The 19,032-nt window shown below is 44.7% G+C and overlaps 1 protein-coding gene across 2 annotated transcripts in view; it reads right to left on the bottom strand.

Moving 5' to 3' along the window:
• Positions 1-986: 986 nt before the first annotated feature.
• slc7a10a (solute carrier family 7 member 10a) overlaps positions 987-19,032 on the bottom strand; it is a 32,966-nt gene continuing 14,920 nt past the window's right edge. Inside the window, exons 3-12 of one of the 2 annotated variants that reach the window (XM_034287068.1) lie at positions 18,495-18,646; positions 10,963-11,088; positions 8,372-8,525; positions 5,971-6,094; positions 5,655-5,758; positions 5,372-5,468; positions 4,953-5,102; positions 4,359-4,536; positions 3,730-3,860; positions 987-3,684 (exon numbers count right to left, since the gene is read on the bottom strand). In XM_034287068.1, coding sequence (XP_034142959.1) covers positions 3,757-3,860; positions 4,359-4,536; positions 4,953-5,102; positions 5,372-5,468; positions 5,655-5,758; positions 5,971-6,094; positions 8,372-8,525; positions 10,963-11,088; positions 18,495-18,646 — 1,189 coding nt within the window. In that variant the 3' untranslated portion in view covers positions 987-3,684; positions 3,730-3,756. Of the gene's footprint in view, positions 3,861-4,358; positions 4,537-4,952; positions 5,103-5,371; positions 5,469-5,654; positions 5,759-5,970; positions 6,095-8,371; positions 8,526-10,962; positions 11,089-18,494; positions 18,647-19,032 lie in introns of both variants that reach the window. The other variant, XM_029114283.2, reaches the window with a different exon arrangement.

Here is a 19,032-nt window from a genome sequence, read left to right as displayed (position 1 = left end):
GTAATGTACATGCGAGCTGCCTGCACTTATACATTGTCAATCAGACATCAACTCTTTAGCTGCACTTCCGCGTAGAATGATTAAATTCTGTGTGTACAAACCACAGTTTATAAATGGGAAATGACAGTAGATCTGCTGAGTGAATGAAACACAGAGGATCTAAAACATTTGCATTTTTCAATCAACATATCATAGTATTTTTTGAGGGCTACAATGCATGATTAGAGTTACAGATGAATAGATCAGGTGCCATTTTTTTATTATTGTTTTTGTTTAAAAAAAAGTAAATTTGAGATAATTTCAGGGCTATTCATAAAAGATCTGAGGGCGCCCAGGCCTATTGACGCCACTGCCAGAGAGGATGAGACTTTCTGAAGTAAAGATGGGGAGGGGATCACCACTCTGTGAAAGACTGCGGGCAAATAGAAAAGCAATTTCAGAATAACGTTTGGGGATCTCATCATCTAAGGAATATAATAGCATTAAAAGATTCAGAGAAACTGGAGAAATCTCTTTATGCAAGGGACAAGGCCGAAAACCAATATTGGATGGCCGTAACCTTCGGGCCATCAGACACGACTGCATTTAAAACCTGACACGATTCTGCAGTGGACATCCCTGCATGGGCTCAGGAACACTTCCAGAATCCATTGTCTTTGAACACAGTATGTCGCTACATCCAAGTTAAAACTCTACCATGCAAAGAAGAAACAAGATATGAACAAGATCCAGAAACGCCACTAAATTCTCTGGGCCTGAGCGTATTTAAGATGGACTTATTTTTGGGAATCATGGATGCCGCATCCTCCACACTAAAAAGGAAAGGGGCCGTCCAGCTTGTAATCAGTGCCCAGTTCAGAAGCTAGCATCCATGATGGTATGGGGGTGCATTAATGCACATGGCATGGGTGACTTGCACATCTGGGAAGGCACCATTAATGCTGAACAATATATACAGGGTTTGGAGCAACATACGCTGCCATCCAGGCAACATATTTTTCAGGGCTAAACCGGGCTGCCTGCAGTCCAGACCTATCACCCATTGAAAACATTTGGCGGGGACCCCGAACTGGACCACCAACCAAACGCAACCATTTTCCATAAAATATTGAGATAAATGATTTGCACATCATTGCATTCTGTTTTTATTTACATTTTGCGCAGCGTCATTTTTTGGGAAACAGCGTTGTACATTAGTGTGTACCAAATGGCCTTATAGAGAATAGGGTGGCATTTGAAACAGAATAAAACCTGTGGGCATGTTTTATTTTCCAGGTAGGAACAAAAATATCAAATAAAAAGTTGAATAAAACCCATCCTGTCTTAACTCGCGCCGGGCCGTCTCCAGGATGTTCTCAATTCCAGGGTTAAGCTTATGGTAAGAGGTTATGGTTAGAATTAAGGTCAGAAGATTACGGGTTGGGGTTAGTTATAAGTTTAAGGAAATAGGATTTAAAAATGGGAATAATATCAAGATAGTAAAAGGTAAATGTGTGTGTGTGTGTGTGTGTATGTGTGTGTGTATGTGTGTGTGTGTATGTGTGTGTGTATGTGTGTGTGTGTGTGTGTGTGTATGTGTGTGCGTGTGCGTGTGTGAGTGTGTGTGTGAGAGTATAATATAAGTCTAATATAATTAACTGAAATAATCTTAACAGTCACTTTCCATTGATCAGGGACCTTTAGGGAAGGATTCAGTCAAATGCGTGTTGTTGACATTTAACAATTCAGATGCATGAGTGACAGCCAATCCATCACAGGGACAAATTAAAGCCCCAAAAACGGAAAGAACTAGGCTTAATGGAGGTCACTTCCAGGCTTAACAGAGGTCACTTCCAGGCTTAATGGAGGTCACTTCTTGTGTATTTGACCTGGATGCATCACTTCTTCCACCAATGAGATGCCATGGCATGAGGCATTGAAGCCATGACAAAGTACTGCCTGGGACATTGTCTGTAGTGTCGGTATAACCCAACAATGCATTGCTCTGATGATTGGCAGTGCTGGCTGTAGGTGGACAAGACGCCTGGCTTCATTTAACTAGTGTAGTTACCATAATTACCAACCCATGCATTTAAAGAACCCTGCAGAACCATCCAAGTGCAGAACATCAGAACCCCAGCTGTCTGACAGCTGCTATGGGCCACACCGATAAAAATGAATCCTCATCTGCATTCCCTGGACAGCAGGTGGGAAAAGCAATGGACTAAACAGGGAGTCCTGCAGGAAATACTGTCAGACTGAAATATATCTAGAGAGAACAGGGCTAATCCTCTGGCCTTCATAGTTGTGGACATCGCAAGTGCCTCAACGACAAAGTTCTAGTGACTAATGTAACTTAATGGCGTCTGGTTTGGAACACGCATCTTTACGTTTAGAATTTCCTTGAAAAGTGAGGCAGGTGAGTCTAGAGGCAGGTGGCCTCTAGTCAAGCCCATTGCTGACTTTGTCTAGCCAAACATCACAATGAGCTACAAGGACTTGGAAAGATAAAGCACAAATGTCTCAGGCACTTGGACTAAAAAGCAAGTTGAGCAAGTGCTGGAATTATTTTCTTATCTCTGAGGAACGCTTCAGGGTGTTTCCATTGTATCTCTCCTCCACAACGAGATTGTGAGCATCCCCAAAGGCGCCCTATTCCTCATGAGCTCTGGTCCAAAGTAGTGCACTACAAAGGGAATAGGGTACCACACTCCCCCTCTCCTGGCAACACCAAACAATATGAGTAGGTCAGTCAGGTTCATGGAAGTCTCAGGAAGCAGTGGGACATTTAAGTAAATTAATAATTAATCAACAAAACAACAAACATTTTCCCACTGGTAAGGCACAATAGAATATTCAAAAACAAAAGACAAAATTGAGAACAAAACTCCCTGAAAACCAATCGGAGTGCAAAAAGTTCCTTGTGAAAGAGGAGGTCCGTTTTCAAACAGTGTGGTTTCCTAGCTTTACTTGGAATTTTCAGGGCCTCAGTGGTTGGGACGCGTTTGAGCAAACAACAGGCGCCTGGGGGCCCTCAAGGAAGCAGTGCATGGTGGGTAAGACTGCCAATCAGGAGCACCAGGAGTTGAACGAAACCAGAAGAAGCTAATGGAGGTCAAACTAGTCCCAGGAAGACAGGCAGCAGGGTCAGTCGTTGTGTTTTAACTAGTCCCCAGAAGAAAGGCAGCAGGGTCAGTTGTTGTGTTTTAACTAGTCCCCAGAAGACAGGTGGCAGGGTCAGTCGTTGTGTTTTAACTAGTCCCCAGAAGACAGGCAGCAGGGTCAGTCGTTGTGTTTTAACTAGTCCCCAGAAGACAGGTGGCAGGGTCAGTTGTTGTGTTTTAACTAGTCCCCAGAAGACAGGCGGCAGGGTCAGTTGTTGTGTTTTAACTAGTCCCCAGAAGACAGGCGGCAGGGTCAGTTGTTGTGTTTTAACTAGTCCCCAGAAGACAGGTGGCAGGGTCAGTCGTTGTGTTTTAACTAGTCCCCAGAAGACAGGCAGCAGGGTCAGTTGTTGTGTTTTAACTAGTCCCCAGAAGACAGGCGGCAGGGTCAGTTGTTGTGTTTTAACTAGTCCCCAGAAGACAGGTGGCAGGGTCAGTCGTTGTGTTTTAACTAGTCCCCAGAAGACAGGCGGCAGGGTCAGTTGTTGTGTTTTAACTAGTCCCCAGAAGACAGGTGGCAGGGTCAGTCGTTGTGTTTTAACTAGTCCCCAGAAGACAGGCAGCAGGGTCAGTCGTTGTGTTTTAACTAGTCCCCAGAAGACAGGCAGCAGGGTCAGTCTTTGTGTTTGTTGGGGGCTGTGAGGGGGGATATCTCTGAGAGGTCCTCTTGGGGGAAGACCACAAAACATAGCTTCTGGCCCACGTAGGTCACGCACTCTGGAACACAATACAACAGGGTCAAGACACTACAGACGTCCAGGGACATAAGCAGTGGTGTCAATAAGTTGTGGGGAAAATAACAAAAGAAACAGGGAAATTAGGCTTGTGCTGCCCTCTAGTGCTCAATAACCTCACTAACGACACATAGCCTGAAGATGGCAACATTACATGACACAGAAAATGATGGAAACCCACACAGTCCTGTGAGATCCATGGACAGCACCTCTGAGGCAACTTCCTTTTAAATTAGAAAATTGTCTTTGCAATTAGGGACAGAACTCCAACAGGGTCATTCAAAGGCATCATCTTATGAAGTTTGAAGACATTTGTTTCCAAACTATAATCACATAAAACTAAACAAAGCATGTTACCTGGCATATAAATTAATACGCCTACCTAAAAATCCACATAAAAGCATCAACTACAACCTTTTGTCCATTAGCATGTCCTTCCAGGAGCTCTACTGCAGTAAGAACAAATTGCCAAGTCACTCACCCACGATGTTGTAGACAAATTTAGGCTTGTTCTTCCAGTGGACCCCGACGAAGTAGACAGGTACACCAGTCAGCATGATCACAATCCCCATGCCACAAACTACGGGCTCCGAGTACAGGCTGAACCCCAGCAGCACGGCCCAGAACACCAGGTAACTGACAGGGATCAGTACGCTCACCTGGATGGAGGGGCGGGGCTTGGATTATTATGTCTTTCTAATGTATGTGAAGGGATGGAGATACGTCGTTCCTTCGTTCAAGAGGCCAGACTGGGAATCCTTAAAATGTGGATGTTTAAATTCTACTGTGTAGGAAATGTACATTACATTGTGAGAAAACAATGTTTGATTATTGTAAGGAATAGTTGTGCAATTCACCTAGCTTCCACGTGGAGAATACATTCCACACATTGCTTCTAATATTTCTGGGAAACCGTCAGTCCAATAAGTTTAATGTATAGTGAATTTCAAACACTACATTCCCACAGCCAGCCCAATTCTGATCACTTTGTCTACTAATTAGTCATCTGACCAATCCCATCAAAAGACTTTCAGAGCTTATCCGATTGGTCAGAGTTGAGCTGCCATTGTTCTACCTTGATGGGACGCAGGATGTTGGGTTTCTTCCATCGATAGTACAGGAGACCAGCAATGGTCACCCCATAGGACAGGAAGTTAATGAAGGAGACGTAGTTGATGAGATTATGGGTCTCTCCGATACACAGAATCACGATGGTGGCTGTGCACTGTGGAGGCAGATGTGAATATTCACCACTAATGATCATACGCGAACACACACACACACACACACACACACACACAAACACACACACACAGACACACAGACACACACACACACCCACACACAGACACACACACACAAACACACACACAAACACACAGACACAAACACACACACACACCCACACACAGACACACACACACACACACCCACACACAGACACACCCACACAGACACACCCACACACAGACACAGGCAAGTGACAGTACTTACACAGACTAAGAGGGCAGGAATAGGAGTGCAGTTCTTCAGGTGAATCATAGCCAGCAGGTAGGGCAGATGTCCCTCTCTGGCCCCAGAGAAACACAACCTTTGCAGAAAAGCAGAGTAGCTGGACTAGAGTCTGGTGTCATCAGACTATTGTACGTTCAAGCAAAGTGCTTATGTAGATGGACGGTAACTCAACCCGGAACAGGGTTTGATTACAGTTTTGATTACACAAGTATAACATACTTTGGGTAAAAGGGTTAAATGACCATAAGATTGTGACTAGTACCTGGAAGAGGTGAAGAGGTAGCCGTTGATCCCCCCAAAGGTGGACAGAGCTACAGAGATGGGCATCACCCAGGAGAACATACCCAGTAACTTCTCACCAAACGTCTGGCAGAGAACAATCACACAAACCAACGGCACACAGCTAAATGACCTGAGGAAATCACGCATGGACCTTATCCAAAAATGCATGCGTTATACTGCTGACCTGGTGAAAACCAGACGCTAAGGCCTGGGTTCTATTACACACAACGTTTTAATTCCCTGTCACAGCTTTGCGTTTGCTATAGGTCTTAAAGGAGCATTGGACAAATTCTCACCACAGCCACGGCATTGGACGCCAGCAGCTCCTCAGGGGTCATGGAGGAGAAGTAGGCTATATTGGTCATTGTGTAGACTAACGTCACCAATGGGATGGAGATGTAGATGGCTCTGGGTAGGTTCCTGTGGGATACAGTAAAGGCTGTGTATTACAGAACTCCAGTAGGAGTCAAATCCAGCAGACATTCTGCCCTGTGGCGGAATGAGTCGGACGCTACCAGAACGTAGGCCAACGTGGAGAAAGACCTGTAACTTTACTGTCTGGATCTATGCTGTCAAGATCTATTCTGTGCGTCCATGGGTCTATGGGGTTCATGGGTCTATGGGTCAATGGATCTATGGGTTCATGGGTCTATGGGTCCATGGATCTATGGGTCCATGGGTCTATGGGTTCATGGATCTATGGGTTCATGGTGCTATGGGTTCATGGTGCTATGGGTCCATGGATCTATGGGTCCATGGGTCTATGGGTTCATGGATCTATGGGTTCATGGTGCTATGGGTTCATGGTGCTATGGGTTCATGGTGCTATGGGTCCATGGATCTATGGGTTCATGGGTCTATGGGTCCATGGATCTATGAGTTCATGGTGCTATGGGTCCATGGATCTATGGGTCTATGGGTCTAAGGTTCCATTGGTTTACAGGTCTATTTTTCTATAGCTCTATAAGTCTATGGGTCAGTCTCCACAGGTCTACACAGTTAGGTCTGGAAATAATTGGACACTGAAACAAGTTCTGTTATTTTGGCTGTTTACCACAATATATTCAAGTAACAGTTAAATAATGAATATCATCTTAAAGTGCAGTCTCTCAGCTTTAATTTGAGGGTATTCACATCCAACTTGGAGGAAGAGTTTAGGAATTACAGCTCTTTAATATATAGCCCCCTCTTTTTCAAGGGACCCAAAGCAATTCGACAATTGACTCAAAAGGCCTGGTGTGGGCTATTCCTTCTTAATTTCTTTATAAATTTAGCCGGTAAAATGTATTGAGTTGATTCCAGGTGTGTCATTCACATTTGGAAGCTGTTGCTGTGAACCCACAACACGCAGTCAAAGGAGCTCTCAATGCAAGTGAAACAGGCCATCCTTAGGCTGCAAAAAAAATCCTTCAGAGAGATAGCAGGAACATTAGGAGTTGCCAAATCAACAGTTTGGTACATTCTGAGAAAAAAATAACGCACTGGTGAGCTCTGCATACATAAAGGCCTGGACGTCCACGGAAGACAACAGTGGTGCATGATCGTAGGATCCTTTCCATGGTAAAGAAAAAAACACTCTCAGCCAAGTGAAAAACACTCTCCAGGAGGTAGGTATATCATTATCCAAGTCTACCATAAAGAGAAGACTTCATGACAGCAAATACAGAGGGTTCACCACAAGGTGCAAACCATTCATAAGCCTCAAGAATAGAATTAGATTTTGCCAAAAAAACTCTAAACATCTCAAGAAGCCTGCCCAGTTCTGGAACAGCATTCTTTGGACAGATGAAACTAAGATCCACCTGTACCAGAATGATAGAAAGAAAAAAGTATGGAAAGGCTTGGAACGACTGATGATCTGAAGCATACCACATCATCTGTAAAACACGGTGGAGGCAGTGTGATGGCATGGGCATGCAAGGCTTCCGATGGCACTGGTCCCTAGTGTTTATTGATGATGTGACAGAAGACAGAAGCAGCCAGATGAATTCTGAAGTGTATAGGGATATATTATCTGATCAGATTCAGCCAAATTCAGTGAGGTTGATTGGACAGTTCTTCACTATACAGATGGACAATGACCCAAAACATATTTTCAAAGAAACACTGTTTTTTTAAGGCAAAGAAGTGGAATATTCTGCAATGGCTGAGTCAATCAACTGATCTCAACCTGATCGAGCATGCATTTCACTTTCTGAAGACAAAACTTAAGGCAGAAAAACCCACAAACAAACAACTGAAGACGTTTCATTTTTTGTTCAACCCCTTGAATTAAAGCTGAAAGTATGCACTTCATTTCAAATCGACTGTGGTGGCGTACAGAGCCAAAATTATGAAAATTGTGTCAGTGTCAAAATATTTCCCAACCTAACCGTATGTCTATGGTTCTATGGCTCTATAGGTCTACGCATCCATGGGTCTATGGGTCCCAGCATCACACGTCAATGGGTCTATGGGTGTATGAGTTCATGGGTTTGTGTGTCTTTGAGTCCATGGGCCTATGTCTATGGGTGTATGGGTCTATGTGTCTTTGAGTCCATGGGCCTATATGTCTATGGGTGTATGAGTCCATGGGTTTGTGTGTCTTTGAGTCCATGGGCCTATATGTCTATGGGTGTATGGGTCTATGTGTCTTTGGGTCCATGGGTCTATGTGTCCATGGGTGTATGGGTCCTTTGTCTGTGCCTCCATTCTTACTTGCGCGGCTCAACCACCTCCTCTGTGACGTAGTTGAGGAAGTTCCATCCACTGAAGGCGAAGGAAGCCTGGAGGAAGGCCAGGGCTATCTGCCCTACGGATGGGTCCCGTGTGAACTCAAACGCCTGACTGGGTCTCAGAGCATCATAGTGACCTGACAGGGGGGCAATGCACCATCATATCAGGACAGTTTATTCCACTTTTACCAGGTAACGCCATGTTAAGTTTCATCAAAATTTGACACTGTGGCTCTGGGAAACCATCTATTTTGATGACTAAACATGTTCATCGTTTTCATTCCAAATACATCTGTGCATATTCCAAATACATCTGTACATCTGAGGAAACATCAACCCAGGCAACAGAAAAGGCCAGTTAGAATGGGAGAAGATGCTATTCAAATGCAGGGTTCCAACTTGGGAAGAAGGGGTTCTTAGATGTGGTTTAGTCACGAGGGAACCAATTATATCTTGTCTGAAGAGACGTGGTCAGAGAAGTGGTGAAATCATGAGAAAGAACCAACTCTGCATAGTATTTAAAAACCCAAATGTAAGGCCGTGTATTCAACATGTTAGTAAAGAGGTCATAATGTCACAAGACGAAACCAACTGTGTCCAAACCAAAAGGAGTTCTGAGATTACACTGATATCCTTATTGGACAGTCCAGATAATGCCCTGATGGACCCGGAAAAGTACACCTCCATCTCCACTAGAGGTCAGTGAGACCATCTGTGATTGTGCTTGTGGAAGCTCCTATATGAATAGTGACCGAGCTCATCCAACAGGGGGCAGAAGAGTCAATGAATAGCTAAATGCCAAATGGACCACTCCAACCTCTGCCCAACACCTACAAGCAGTTGGCAGTGTAGAACCCCAGAAAGCAACACATTATTTTTGTGAATGAGCGATTTCACGCAAAAGAATTGACAGGCGTGCCTAATTAAATGACACGCATTTATTTACATTTAATTTCAAGACGTGACACATGGAAAACTAAACAGCCTGAATGATGTTGATGATGTTTATTTACTCTTATAAACCACAGGAGCATATTTGAATTAAAATTTAACAACAAATTGCATCATTCAAGTCAAGAGTGTGTCCCAAGGTTGACATGACTTTTCAACCCATCTTTGGAAGACATCCTCGCTGTTCAGTCAGCTACACGTGACCACAGAAGGGACAGTCGTTAGTTTCACAGCATGTATTCCCTCATGTGACCAGAAGTTAATGACGGCAACCAGCATGGTGAGGTGCATCATTATCAAAGGAGCACAGGGACCTGTGAGAGAGGTCTACTGAACACTGACAGACAGGGACCTGTGGGAGAGGTCTACTGAACACTGACAGAGAGGGACCTGTGGGAGAGGTCTACTGAACACTGACAGAAAGGGACCTGTGGGAGAGGTCTACTTAACACTGACAGAAACGGACCTGTGGGAGAGGTCTACTGAACACTGACAGAAAGGGACCTGTGGGAGAGGTCTACTTAACACTGACAGAAACGGACCTGTGGGAGAGGTCTACTGAACACTGACAGAGAGGGACCTGTGGGAGAGGTCTACTGAACACTGACAGAGAGGGACCTGTGGGAGAGGTCTACTGAACACTGACAGAGAGGGACCTGTGAGAGAGGTCTACTGAACACTGACAGAGAGGGACCTGTGGGAGAGGTCTACTGAACACTGACAGAGAGGGACCTGTGGGAGAGGTCTACTGAACACTGACAGAGAGGGACCTGTGGGAGAGGTCTACTGAACACTGACAGAGAGGGACCTGTGAGAGAGGTCTACTGAACACTGAGAGGGACCGGATCACTTGCTGACATTCCTCAGCATTTCACAAGGTCAACTCAAACAGAAGCCTTTAGGAATGTGTAACTGTAACTGTTGATGGACTGTTCCCTACCCCCAATTCTGGTGAGGGCGCAAAACCTGATTTATCAAACCAGTTTTTGTTTTTGTTTTTTTGGGGGGGGGGGGCTGCAGACCTCTACTCTATAGCTACAGGCTTTGAGAATGCTTCAGCCTGCTTACGCTGACTCTGTAGGAGGAGGGATGAGTCTTCTATGACAGACAGAAGTAGAGACAGCTGTAGAGGAAATAGATGTAGAGGTAGTAGAGACAGCTGTAGAGGAAGTAGATGTAGAGGTAGTAGAGACAGCTGTAGAGGAAATAGATGTAGAGGTAGTAGAGACAGCTGTAGAGGAAGTAGATGTAGAGGTAGTAGAGACAGCTGTAGAGGAAATAGATGTAGAGGTAGTAGAGACAGCTGTAGAGGGAGTAGATGTAAAGGTAGTAGAGACAGCTGTAGAGGGAGTAGGTGTAGAGGTAGTAGAGACAGCTGTAGAGGTAGTAGATGTAGAGGTAGTAGATGTAGAGGTACTAGAGACAGCTGTAGAGGTAGAAGATGTAAAGGTAGTAGAGACAACTGTAAAGATAGTAGAAGCAGCTTTAAAATTAGCAGAGACAGCTAAGGAGGTAGGCGCTTTGCTTGGCACGCTAAGGGAGTCATAGTTAAATATCAGTTCAGACATGGGAGATATTTTCAACAGAAAACAGTGTGCGTGTGTGTGTGTGTGTGTCTCTCACCTCTGCATATCTGAACCAGTCCCACAATGATAATCAGGACCAGGGCCAGAAGCTTTCCCACGGTGAAGAAGTCCTGGATCCTGGTGGCCCAGCGAACACTGGAACAGTTCACCCACGTCAGGAACACTGCAGAGACCAGGACCATTATAGATATAGAGAGACCAGACCAGGACCATTATAGATATAGAGAGACCAGACCAGGACCATTACCGATATAAAGACCAGACCAGGACCATTATAGATATAGAGACCATACCAGGAGTATTCTAGATATAGAGAGACCAGACCAGGACCATTATAGATATAGAGCCCAGTCCAGGACCAGGAGTGATCAAGTTAAAGACAGGAGTCCAGTTGGGTTAGATCTTGTGTTTAACCAAAATAATAACTAAAATAATCCTCAATCATAAGAAATCATTTAGCTTCACTAATAAACCAACAAACTCATTCTGACCGATGACAGTTTTCTAGTGCCATTTCTCTACGGTCTCTTTCTCACACAAGAAACGTCTTTCTCCCCGTCTCTCTAACTCACTTTGACTGTTTTAAATGCTAGCCTGAGGGAGGTCGTTATAATTAGTGTGAATTTAGCGTTAATTCTCCCTGTCTCTCCATGTCTCTTTCTCCTTTCTGTACACGTTTTATAATTTCCCTCTATCCCACTGTACCATCTTTCACCTAGATTTCCCTCTCCTTTAAACCTTTGTCCCTCTCTTTTTTCTCTCTCCATTTCTCCTTCTCTTTTCATCTTTCAATCTTTCCTCTCCCCCAACAGTTGTGACATGGCTGCTGGTCTGCAATTACAAAAGTTAAATCACATGTTCCCTTCAGAGGGAAATGAGGGAGGGAGAGAAAGAGGGAGGGAGAGAAAAGGAGGGAGGGAGAGAGAACGTAATGTAGGGAGAGAGGGGAGGACAGAGAGAGGGAAAAGGGAGGAGTTACAACGTGGCTAATCAGAACAGCATGGCCGTGTCGGCGGAGAATTGGTGTCGTGTTTCTCCTATTTCTTCACAGAGTCAAATCTGTCAGATTCTGTTACAGTATTTTTGTAATACACCCTGTAATCACTGAGAATGCCTGTCTGTCTGTCTTTCTGTCTGTCTGTCTGCCTATCTGTCTACCTGTCTGCTTGATTGTCTGTCTGTCTGTCTACCTGCCTGACTGTCTGCGTGCCTGTCTGTCTACCCATCTGCCTGACTGTTTGTCTGTCTGTCTATCTGCCTGCCTGTCTGCGTGCCAGTCTGTCTACTTGTTGGACGGACTGTCTGTCTGTCTGTCTATCTGTCTGTCTATCTTTCTGTCAGTCTGTCTGTCTGTCAGTCTGCTTGCGTTGCATCACAGGGTCTCAGTCTCTATTTATTTATTTTTTCCAGACTAAGAACATTCCCAATTTCTGCAGAGACAAACTGAGAGACATCTGAGTTAAGTGCGTTGAACAGGGAAAGAACAACAGATTTTTCACCTTGCACGTTAAAGGATTGGAATCGGCGACCAATCGTACTAACCCCTAGACTGCCCTGCCACTCCAGTTGTTGGGGAGGCAGCGGAAGTATGAAGAACATGGAAACTGAGAGACCTCTTTTCAGTCTGGACCAGTCTTTTCCCACACCAGGACAGAAACTCTGAGACAAGACCAGTCTTTTCCCAAACCAGGACAAAACCTCTTAGACTGGACTAGACCAGTCTTTTCCCAAAACAGGACAAAACCTCTGAGACTGGACTAGATCAATATTTTTATAACCGGGACAGAACATCTGAGACTGGACTAGACCAGTCTTTTCCTAACCAGGACAGAACCTCTGAGACTGGACTGGACCAGTCTTTTCCCAACCAGGACAGAGACTCTGAGGCTGGACACGTTGTGGGCACATCCAATATAGCAAAGATGTCCAACCCTGTTAGTCTAGTGTGCAACAACTTCCTGTGTGACTGGAATGGTGCATGCTGGGACATGACGGGCTGTCCGTCTCCAGGGCTGTCCTCCCACCGCCAGGCACGCAGGGTGGAATAGGAGGTCTGCGGTGCAGACCAGGATGAAAAGTGGGGGCGAAGGAGGTGGGAACAGGGGCCTCATCCATCAATGGGTAGAGTCCCGCCTCCACACAGAGGGGCTGTCAGAACCTCTAACCCCCAAAACAAACTGCTTCCGATGCGGACAAACAAAACCCAGTCCACAGGCCTGGACTGTAGCCCAAATGGTCCCCTGTTGCCTATAAAGGGCACTTCTCCCAGTGTCCCGGTGTAAAGTAGTACCCTACATAGGGAATAGAGTTCCATTTAGGACACGCAACACATTTAGAAGTGGGCTCCCTGTCTGCCCCCGGAAAGTTGGCACGTTGGTCCGGTGGCACCGAGCAGTGTGGTCCCCAACATGTTTACGACGGGGGGGGGGGGTTCCGTTCCTTGTGACCTCCTTACTGTGACTACCTGGCCAATTCACCACAAGCAGGACGCAACTGCCCGCATTAATAATCAAAGGGAAGTGTGTGTCACGGGAGGTGGCGACTTGGGCCAACACTCTTCCTTCGCCTCATCCCCACACAATGTTCCCCCCTCCCCAGAAGACGCCCCCCCCCCCCTTCCCGGATACATGAGGGATACAGTCGACGCTTGAATCTAGACCGCAGTGGTCGGCTTGGTGCTACAAAAGACTGCCTTAGACCACTGCGCCACCCGGATGGCCCTTTCAATTGATTTTCCACTGACTGAGACGCTAAAAACCTGGAAAAACAACACTGCTAACAGCTCTATTACAAAAAGACTATGGAGAGAGACTATAATGGGGTAATCCTGAATGTTAACTCTCATTTCGACACACATTCCATCTGGTGTTATTTGTTTGAATTAGGTTATTAATAAATAAAACACAAAATAAACTAGGAACTCAGACATCAGTGTCCCATTGTAGACATTTGTTCCACCAGTCAAGCATCACGCTGCTAGATCACTTCAGGACACCGGCTCACTCAGAAAGATCATAACAGATTTCAGTTTTTGCAGGTGTAGCAGGATGCTTTCTTACGTAATGGAGCCACACAGCAAAGCCGCTTGAAGCTAAACGTTCCTCTTTGTAACCCGCTAACCAACTAACTGCATGACAACCAGATGAATACTGAACAAACTGTTCCCTCGGCCCCAGGATGAATCCCAAACGGCCCTGGTCAGGGTAGTCTACTACATACAGAATAGGGCTCTGGTTTGGGGTGTCATTTGGGTGTTAATGTATGCTTGGGGGGGGGGCTATAGACTGCAGCTACAGTCGGGATGTGAAATAGAAGCGACTTAGTCACCCCACAGGCAGGTTGATGTATGACCCAGGGGGAGGGGACTTGATCCTGGGCCAAAACTCAGGCCTTCACTTAGAGGACCACATGAATACTAAGCACAGCAAGCCGTTGTCAACCACCGGGCGTATTGTCATGCCATTTCAACGGGGGTTAACAGCGTCCTGCTAAGCACCTTGTGGGGACATACTTCCAAGATCTTAAAATCAGGTGTTCATTTGGGCGCCCCATCGCTACATGGTGACGTAACCAATTTTGGGATTGGATAAAAAACAAATTCATAATACACCTTATTATTAATAAGGGGAAAAAACACAAAACAATGTACAGTTAGTATTTTATTTCATTGTAGAAGATTCTGTTTGAAGCAAAGCCTCACTGTATAAAGGACTCATGGAATCCTGCAGGCAGAGTTCGTAATGAGCGTAGTCTTCAAAGATACTTATTGTACCCAACTACCAGCCTCCTGGATGAGGGCCTCATACCTTAAGGGCTTTCCAGCCAATCCTCAGACAGACAGACAGACAGGCAGAAAGAAGCTAAGACCATAATGACACTATATTCCCTTAAGTGCACTGCCTTTAACCAAGTCCAATGAGGCTGTGCTGAAAAGCAGTGCACTATAAAAGAAGAAAGTAAGCCATTTGGGACACGACCAATCAGACAGAGAGGATGTGTAGAAGTGATGTCTCAGGTATCAGAGGACCTTCTGCTCCAAAACCTCAGTTCCTCCTGCGTTTCTCAGCTGGAAGGACACTACTTATAACGCCAGGTTTTGATTCCCACAGGATGCCAGTAGAAACATTTAAGAAGATGTATCTCCTCACTACTGTAAATCCCTGGGGATAAGAGCGCCTCCTCAATGTAAGTCTGCTGAATGTAAATGTGTGGAGCCCCAGGAGTAGTGAAAAGGTCAGATAGACACCCGTTGGTATTAAAACTAGCTCAGGAATGTCTGGAATGTTCTAGTGCCTATAATCTACAGAATGACTGAGAACAGGGAAAACCAATGCATACAGGTATTTGTTTATGTAAACAGTAACATGAATTTGTTTGCAGGTGATGCTAGACTAGCTGGTTGCCATTTGAACAGGTACCTGTCTATTCAGATGTTTTGAATGGCGGTTGGCATTCTGTTACAGTCTAGAAGGATCTCCCAAACATTCGTCATAGTATGTAGGCAGACCGTTGGAACCCCAGCTAGCCTACAGGATCATGAACGGCACCAAGCGCCATTCACACCGTGGTTAATAGGGTGGTCCCGCCCACGCATTGCACTGCCAATCAAATCAACGTCAGGAGTATCATGGCAACTGTCACGGCAACCATGGAAACAATTCACAATGGCTGAGAAGACACGCCTTCCTATTAGCGGTGGAGTCAAAGGCTGGCACCATTATATAGTCTGACACACACACCGCGTGACAACACACACACAGATGGGACAGGTCAGGCCCCAATGAGATGATGGAAAGTCACCAGCCGACACCCCGGGAACAACAAACTGGCTAACTAAACACTCTACACTAACTGACTGGATAACTAAACTCACTGGCTCTACACTGAATGACTGGATAACTAAACTCACTGGCTCTATACTGAATGACTGGAAAACTAAACTCACTGGCTCTACACTGACTGACTGGATAACTAAACTCACTGGCTCTACACTGAATGACTGGATAACTAAACTCACTGGCTCTACACTGACTGACTGGATAACTAAACTCACTGGCTCTACACTGACTGACTGGATAACTAAACTCACTGGCTCTACACTAACTGACTGGATAACTAAACTCACTGGGTCTACACTGACTGACTGGATAACTAAACTCACTGGCTCTACACTGACTGACTGGATAACTAAACTCACTGGCTCTACACTGACTGACTGGAAAACTAAACTCACTGGCTCTACACTGACTGACTGGAAAACTAAACTCACTGGCTCTACACTGAATGACTGGATAACTAAACTCACTGGCTCTACACTGACTGACTGGAAAACTAAACTCACTGGCTCTACACTGACTGACTGGATAACTAAACTCACTGGCTCTACACTGACTGACTGGAAAACTAAACTCACTGGCTCTACACTGACTGACTGGATAACTAAACTCACTGGCTCTACACTGAATGACTGGATAACTAAACTCACTGGCTCTATACTGAATGACTGGAAAACTAAACTCACTGGCTCTACACTGACTGACTGGATAACTAAACTCACTGGCTCTACATTGACTGACTGGATAACTAAACTCACTGGCTCTACATTGACTGACTGGAAAACTAAACTCACTGGCTCTACACTGAATGACTGGATAACTAAACTCACTGGCTCTATACTGAATGACTGGAAAACTAAACTCACTGGCTCTACACTGACTGACTGGATAACTAAACTCACTGGCTCTACATTGACTGACTGGATAACTAAACTCACTGGCTCTACATTGACTGACTGGAAAACTAAACTCACTGGCTCTACACTGACTGACTGGAAAACTAAACTCACTGGCTCTACACTGACTGACTGGATAACTAAATTCACTGGCTCTACATTCTGATGCCAGATATAGTGCAGCATCAACTTCTCACCACCCAGGTGCCAAGACCATGGGCATGTGATTGTCATGCCAGTTCCTGCTGGGGAGTATGTGTGAGTATGTGAGCAAGTCTTACACAAATACACACACACACACACCTTAGTCACTCCCCACTTCATCTGGTTTACACCAGCCTTATACAGTGGCTTACAGACAAACCAGAATGTTCTCCACAAGACATCTCTCAACAACAAATACCTCCCTATTCCTTAAATAGTGTACCTTATTCCCTACATAGAACACCCTATTCCCAACAAAGTCTACCCTGTTCCCTACATTGTGTACCCTATTCCCTACACTGTACACCCTATACCCTACAAAGTGTACCCTATTGCCTACATATCTGCATCCTATTCCCTACAAAGTGTACCCTACTCCGTACATAGTACACCATATACCCAACATTGTACACTCCATTCCTTACATAATGTGCACTATTCCATACATAGTACACCCTAGTCCATACATACTACACCCTATTCCCTACATAGTGTACAGTATTCCCTATATAGTCTACCCTATTCCCTATATAGTCTACCCTTTTCATTACATAGTGTACAGTATTACCTACATAGTACAACCTATTCCCTATATAGTGTACCCTATTCCCTACATAGTCTACCCTATTCATTACATAGTCTACCCTATTCCCTATATAGTCAACCCTATTCCCTACATAGTCTACCCTATTCATTACATAGTCTACCCTATTCCCTATATAGTCTACCCTATTCCCTACATAGTCTACCCTATTCCCTACATAGTCTACCCTATTCCCTATATAGTCTACCCTATTCCCTATATAGGGTAGACAGAGGTCTTTCTCTTCAGCGGTGGGGTGGAAGGTGCTGTTATATAATTTAGCGATATGACTTCAGTAGTTGTTATTTCAAACACATCTGATCAACTAAATATTGACTGACAGGAGTGTTCGACAGAAATTGGTCTAACCATTGTCATAACCCTAAGTCACTCTGAATAATGGCCTTTGCTAAATGACTACAATGCATAATGAACAGTTACATTTGTTTTTTAGTTTAGTATTCACTGTGATTATATCCTTGTTAACTAGATGTGTACTGTTGAGGAGGAGAATAACCACCATAACGTCTGCTTCAATGTGCACACTATCAATGCAATGTTGAAACTATGTAACACAACTCACAAGTCATGACAGGCAGGAAACACTGTGGCACTCCACACTGAAGAAACAAACACACACACACACACACACACACACACGCACGCATGCACACACACACACGTGCGTATACTGCACAAACAGACACACACACACATGGTTACATAACTAATGATTACATTTATAGTATGACTCACTGGTAAAAGGTCTGCATGAGGCTGAGAGATTTGACTATGGCTGAAAGGCAGTACAAGAGTTGAATATGGGTAAGAGGCAGTTGTAAGAGTTGAGTAAGAATGAGAAGCTGTAGTGAGAGCTGAGAAGCACTAGTTATTTTCTATCATAATCAGAATGTGCAGACAACATTAGGACCAAGGCCAGATGTCAGAACAAGGTAGGAACAGGGCTTGATGTGCAGATTGGGAACAACTCCTGGAACCACATTCACCATAATAAGTGGATGTTTGGGAATGCTAATGCTATATGACTTACAAATACAGGTGGTCGAGAGTAGCCTGATGGCTAAGTATGGAGGCACACAGTTCTGGAAGACGGGCTGCAGAACGTAGTTGGAGAAGGTGAGAGCAATCACAGCCAGGGTGGTGGGATACATGATGAGCACAGCGCTCCACAGGAGCAAGAACCTGTAGGAACATAGAGACAGTACACACTTCTGTTCCATTATATACTGTTATAATAGAGAGTGCCTTTAGGAAGCCTACATCGCCCCTTGAATGTTTTGTCAAGTCAGATTTTCCTTATAATAAATGTACAAAATAAAATCCACTTATCAAGAAATTATACTCCCCATTTACAAACCCGATTCCAAAAAAGTTGGGACACTGTACAATTGTGAATAAAAACAGAATGCAATGATGTGCAAGTTTCAAATTTCAATATTCTATTCAGAATACAACATAGATGACATAACACATGTTTAAACTGAGAAAATTTATCACTTTAAGGGAAAAATAAGTTTTCATGGCATCAACACATCTCAAAAAAGTTGGAACAAGGCCATGTTTACCAC

Source organism: Esox lucius, chromosome 17 (assembly GCF_011004845.1).
Source record: "Esox lucius isolate fEsoLuc1 chromosome 17, fEsoLuc1.pri, whole genome shotgun sequence".
Taxonomy (NCBI): Eukaryota; Metazoa; Chordata; class Actinopteri; order Esociformes; family Esocidae; genus Esox; species Esox lucius.
Note: the sequence above shows the minus strand (reverse complement) of the source record. Positions and strands in the feature narration are given on the sequence as shown.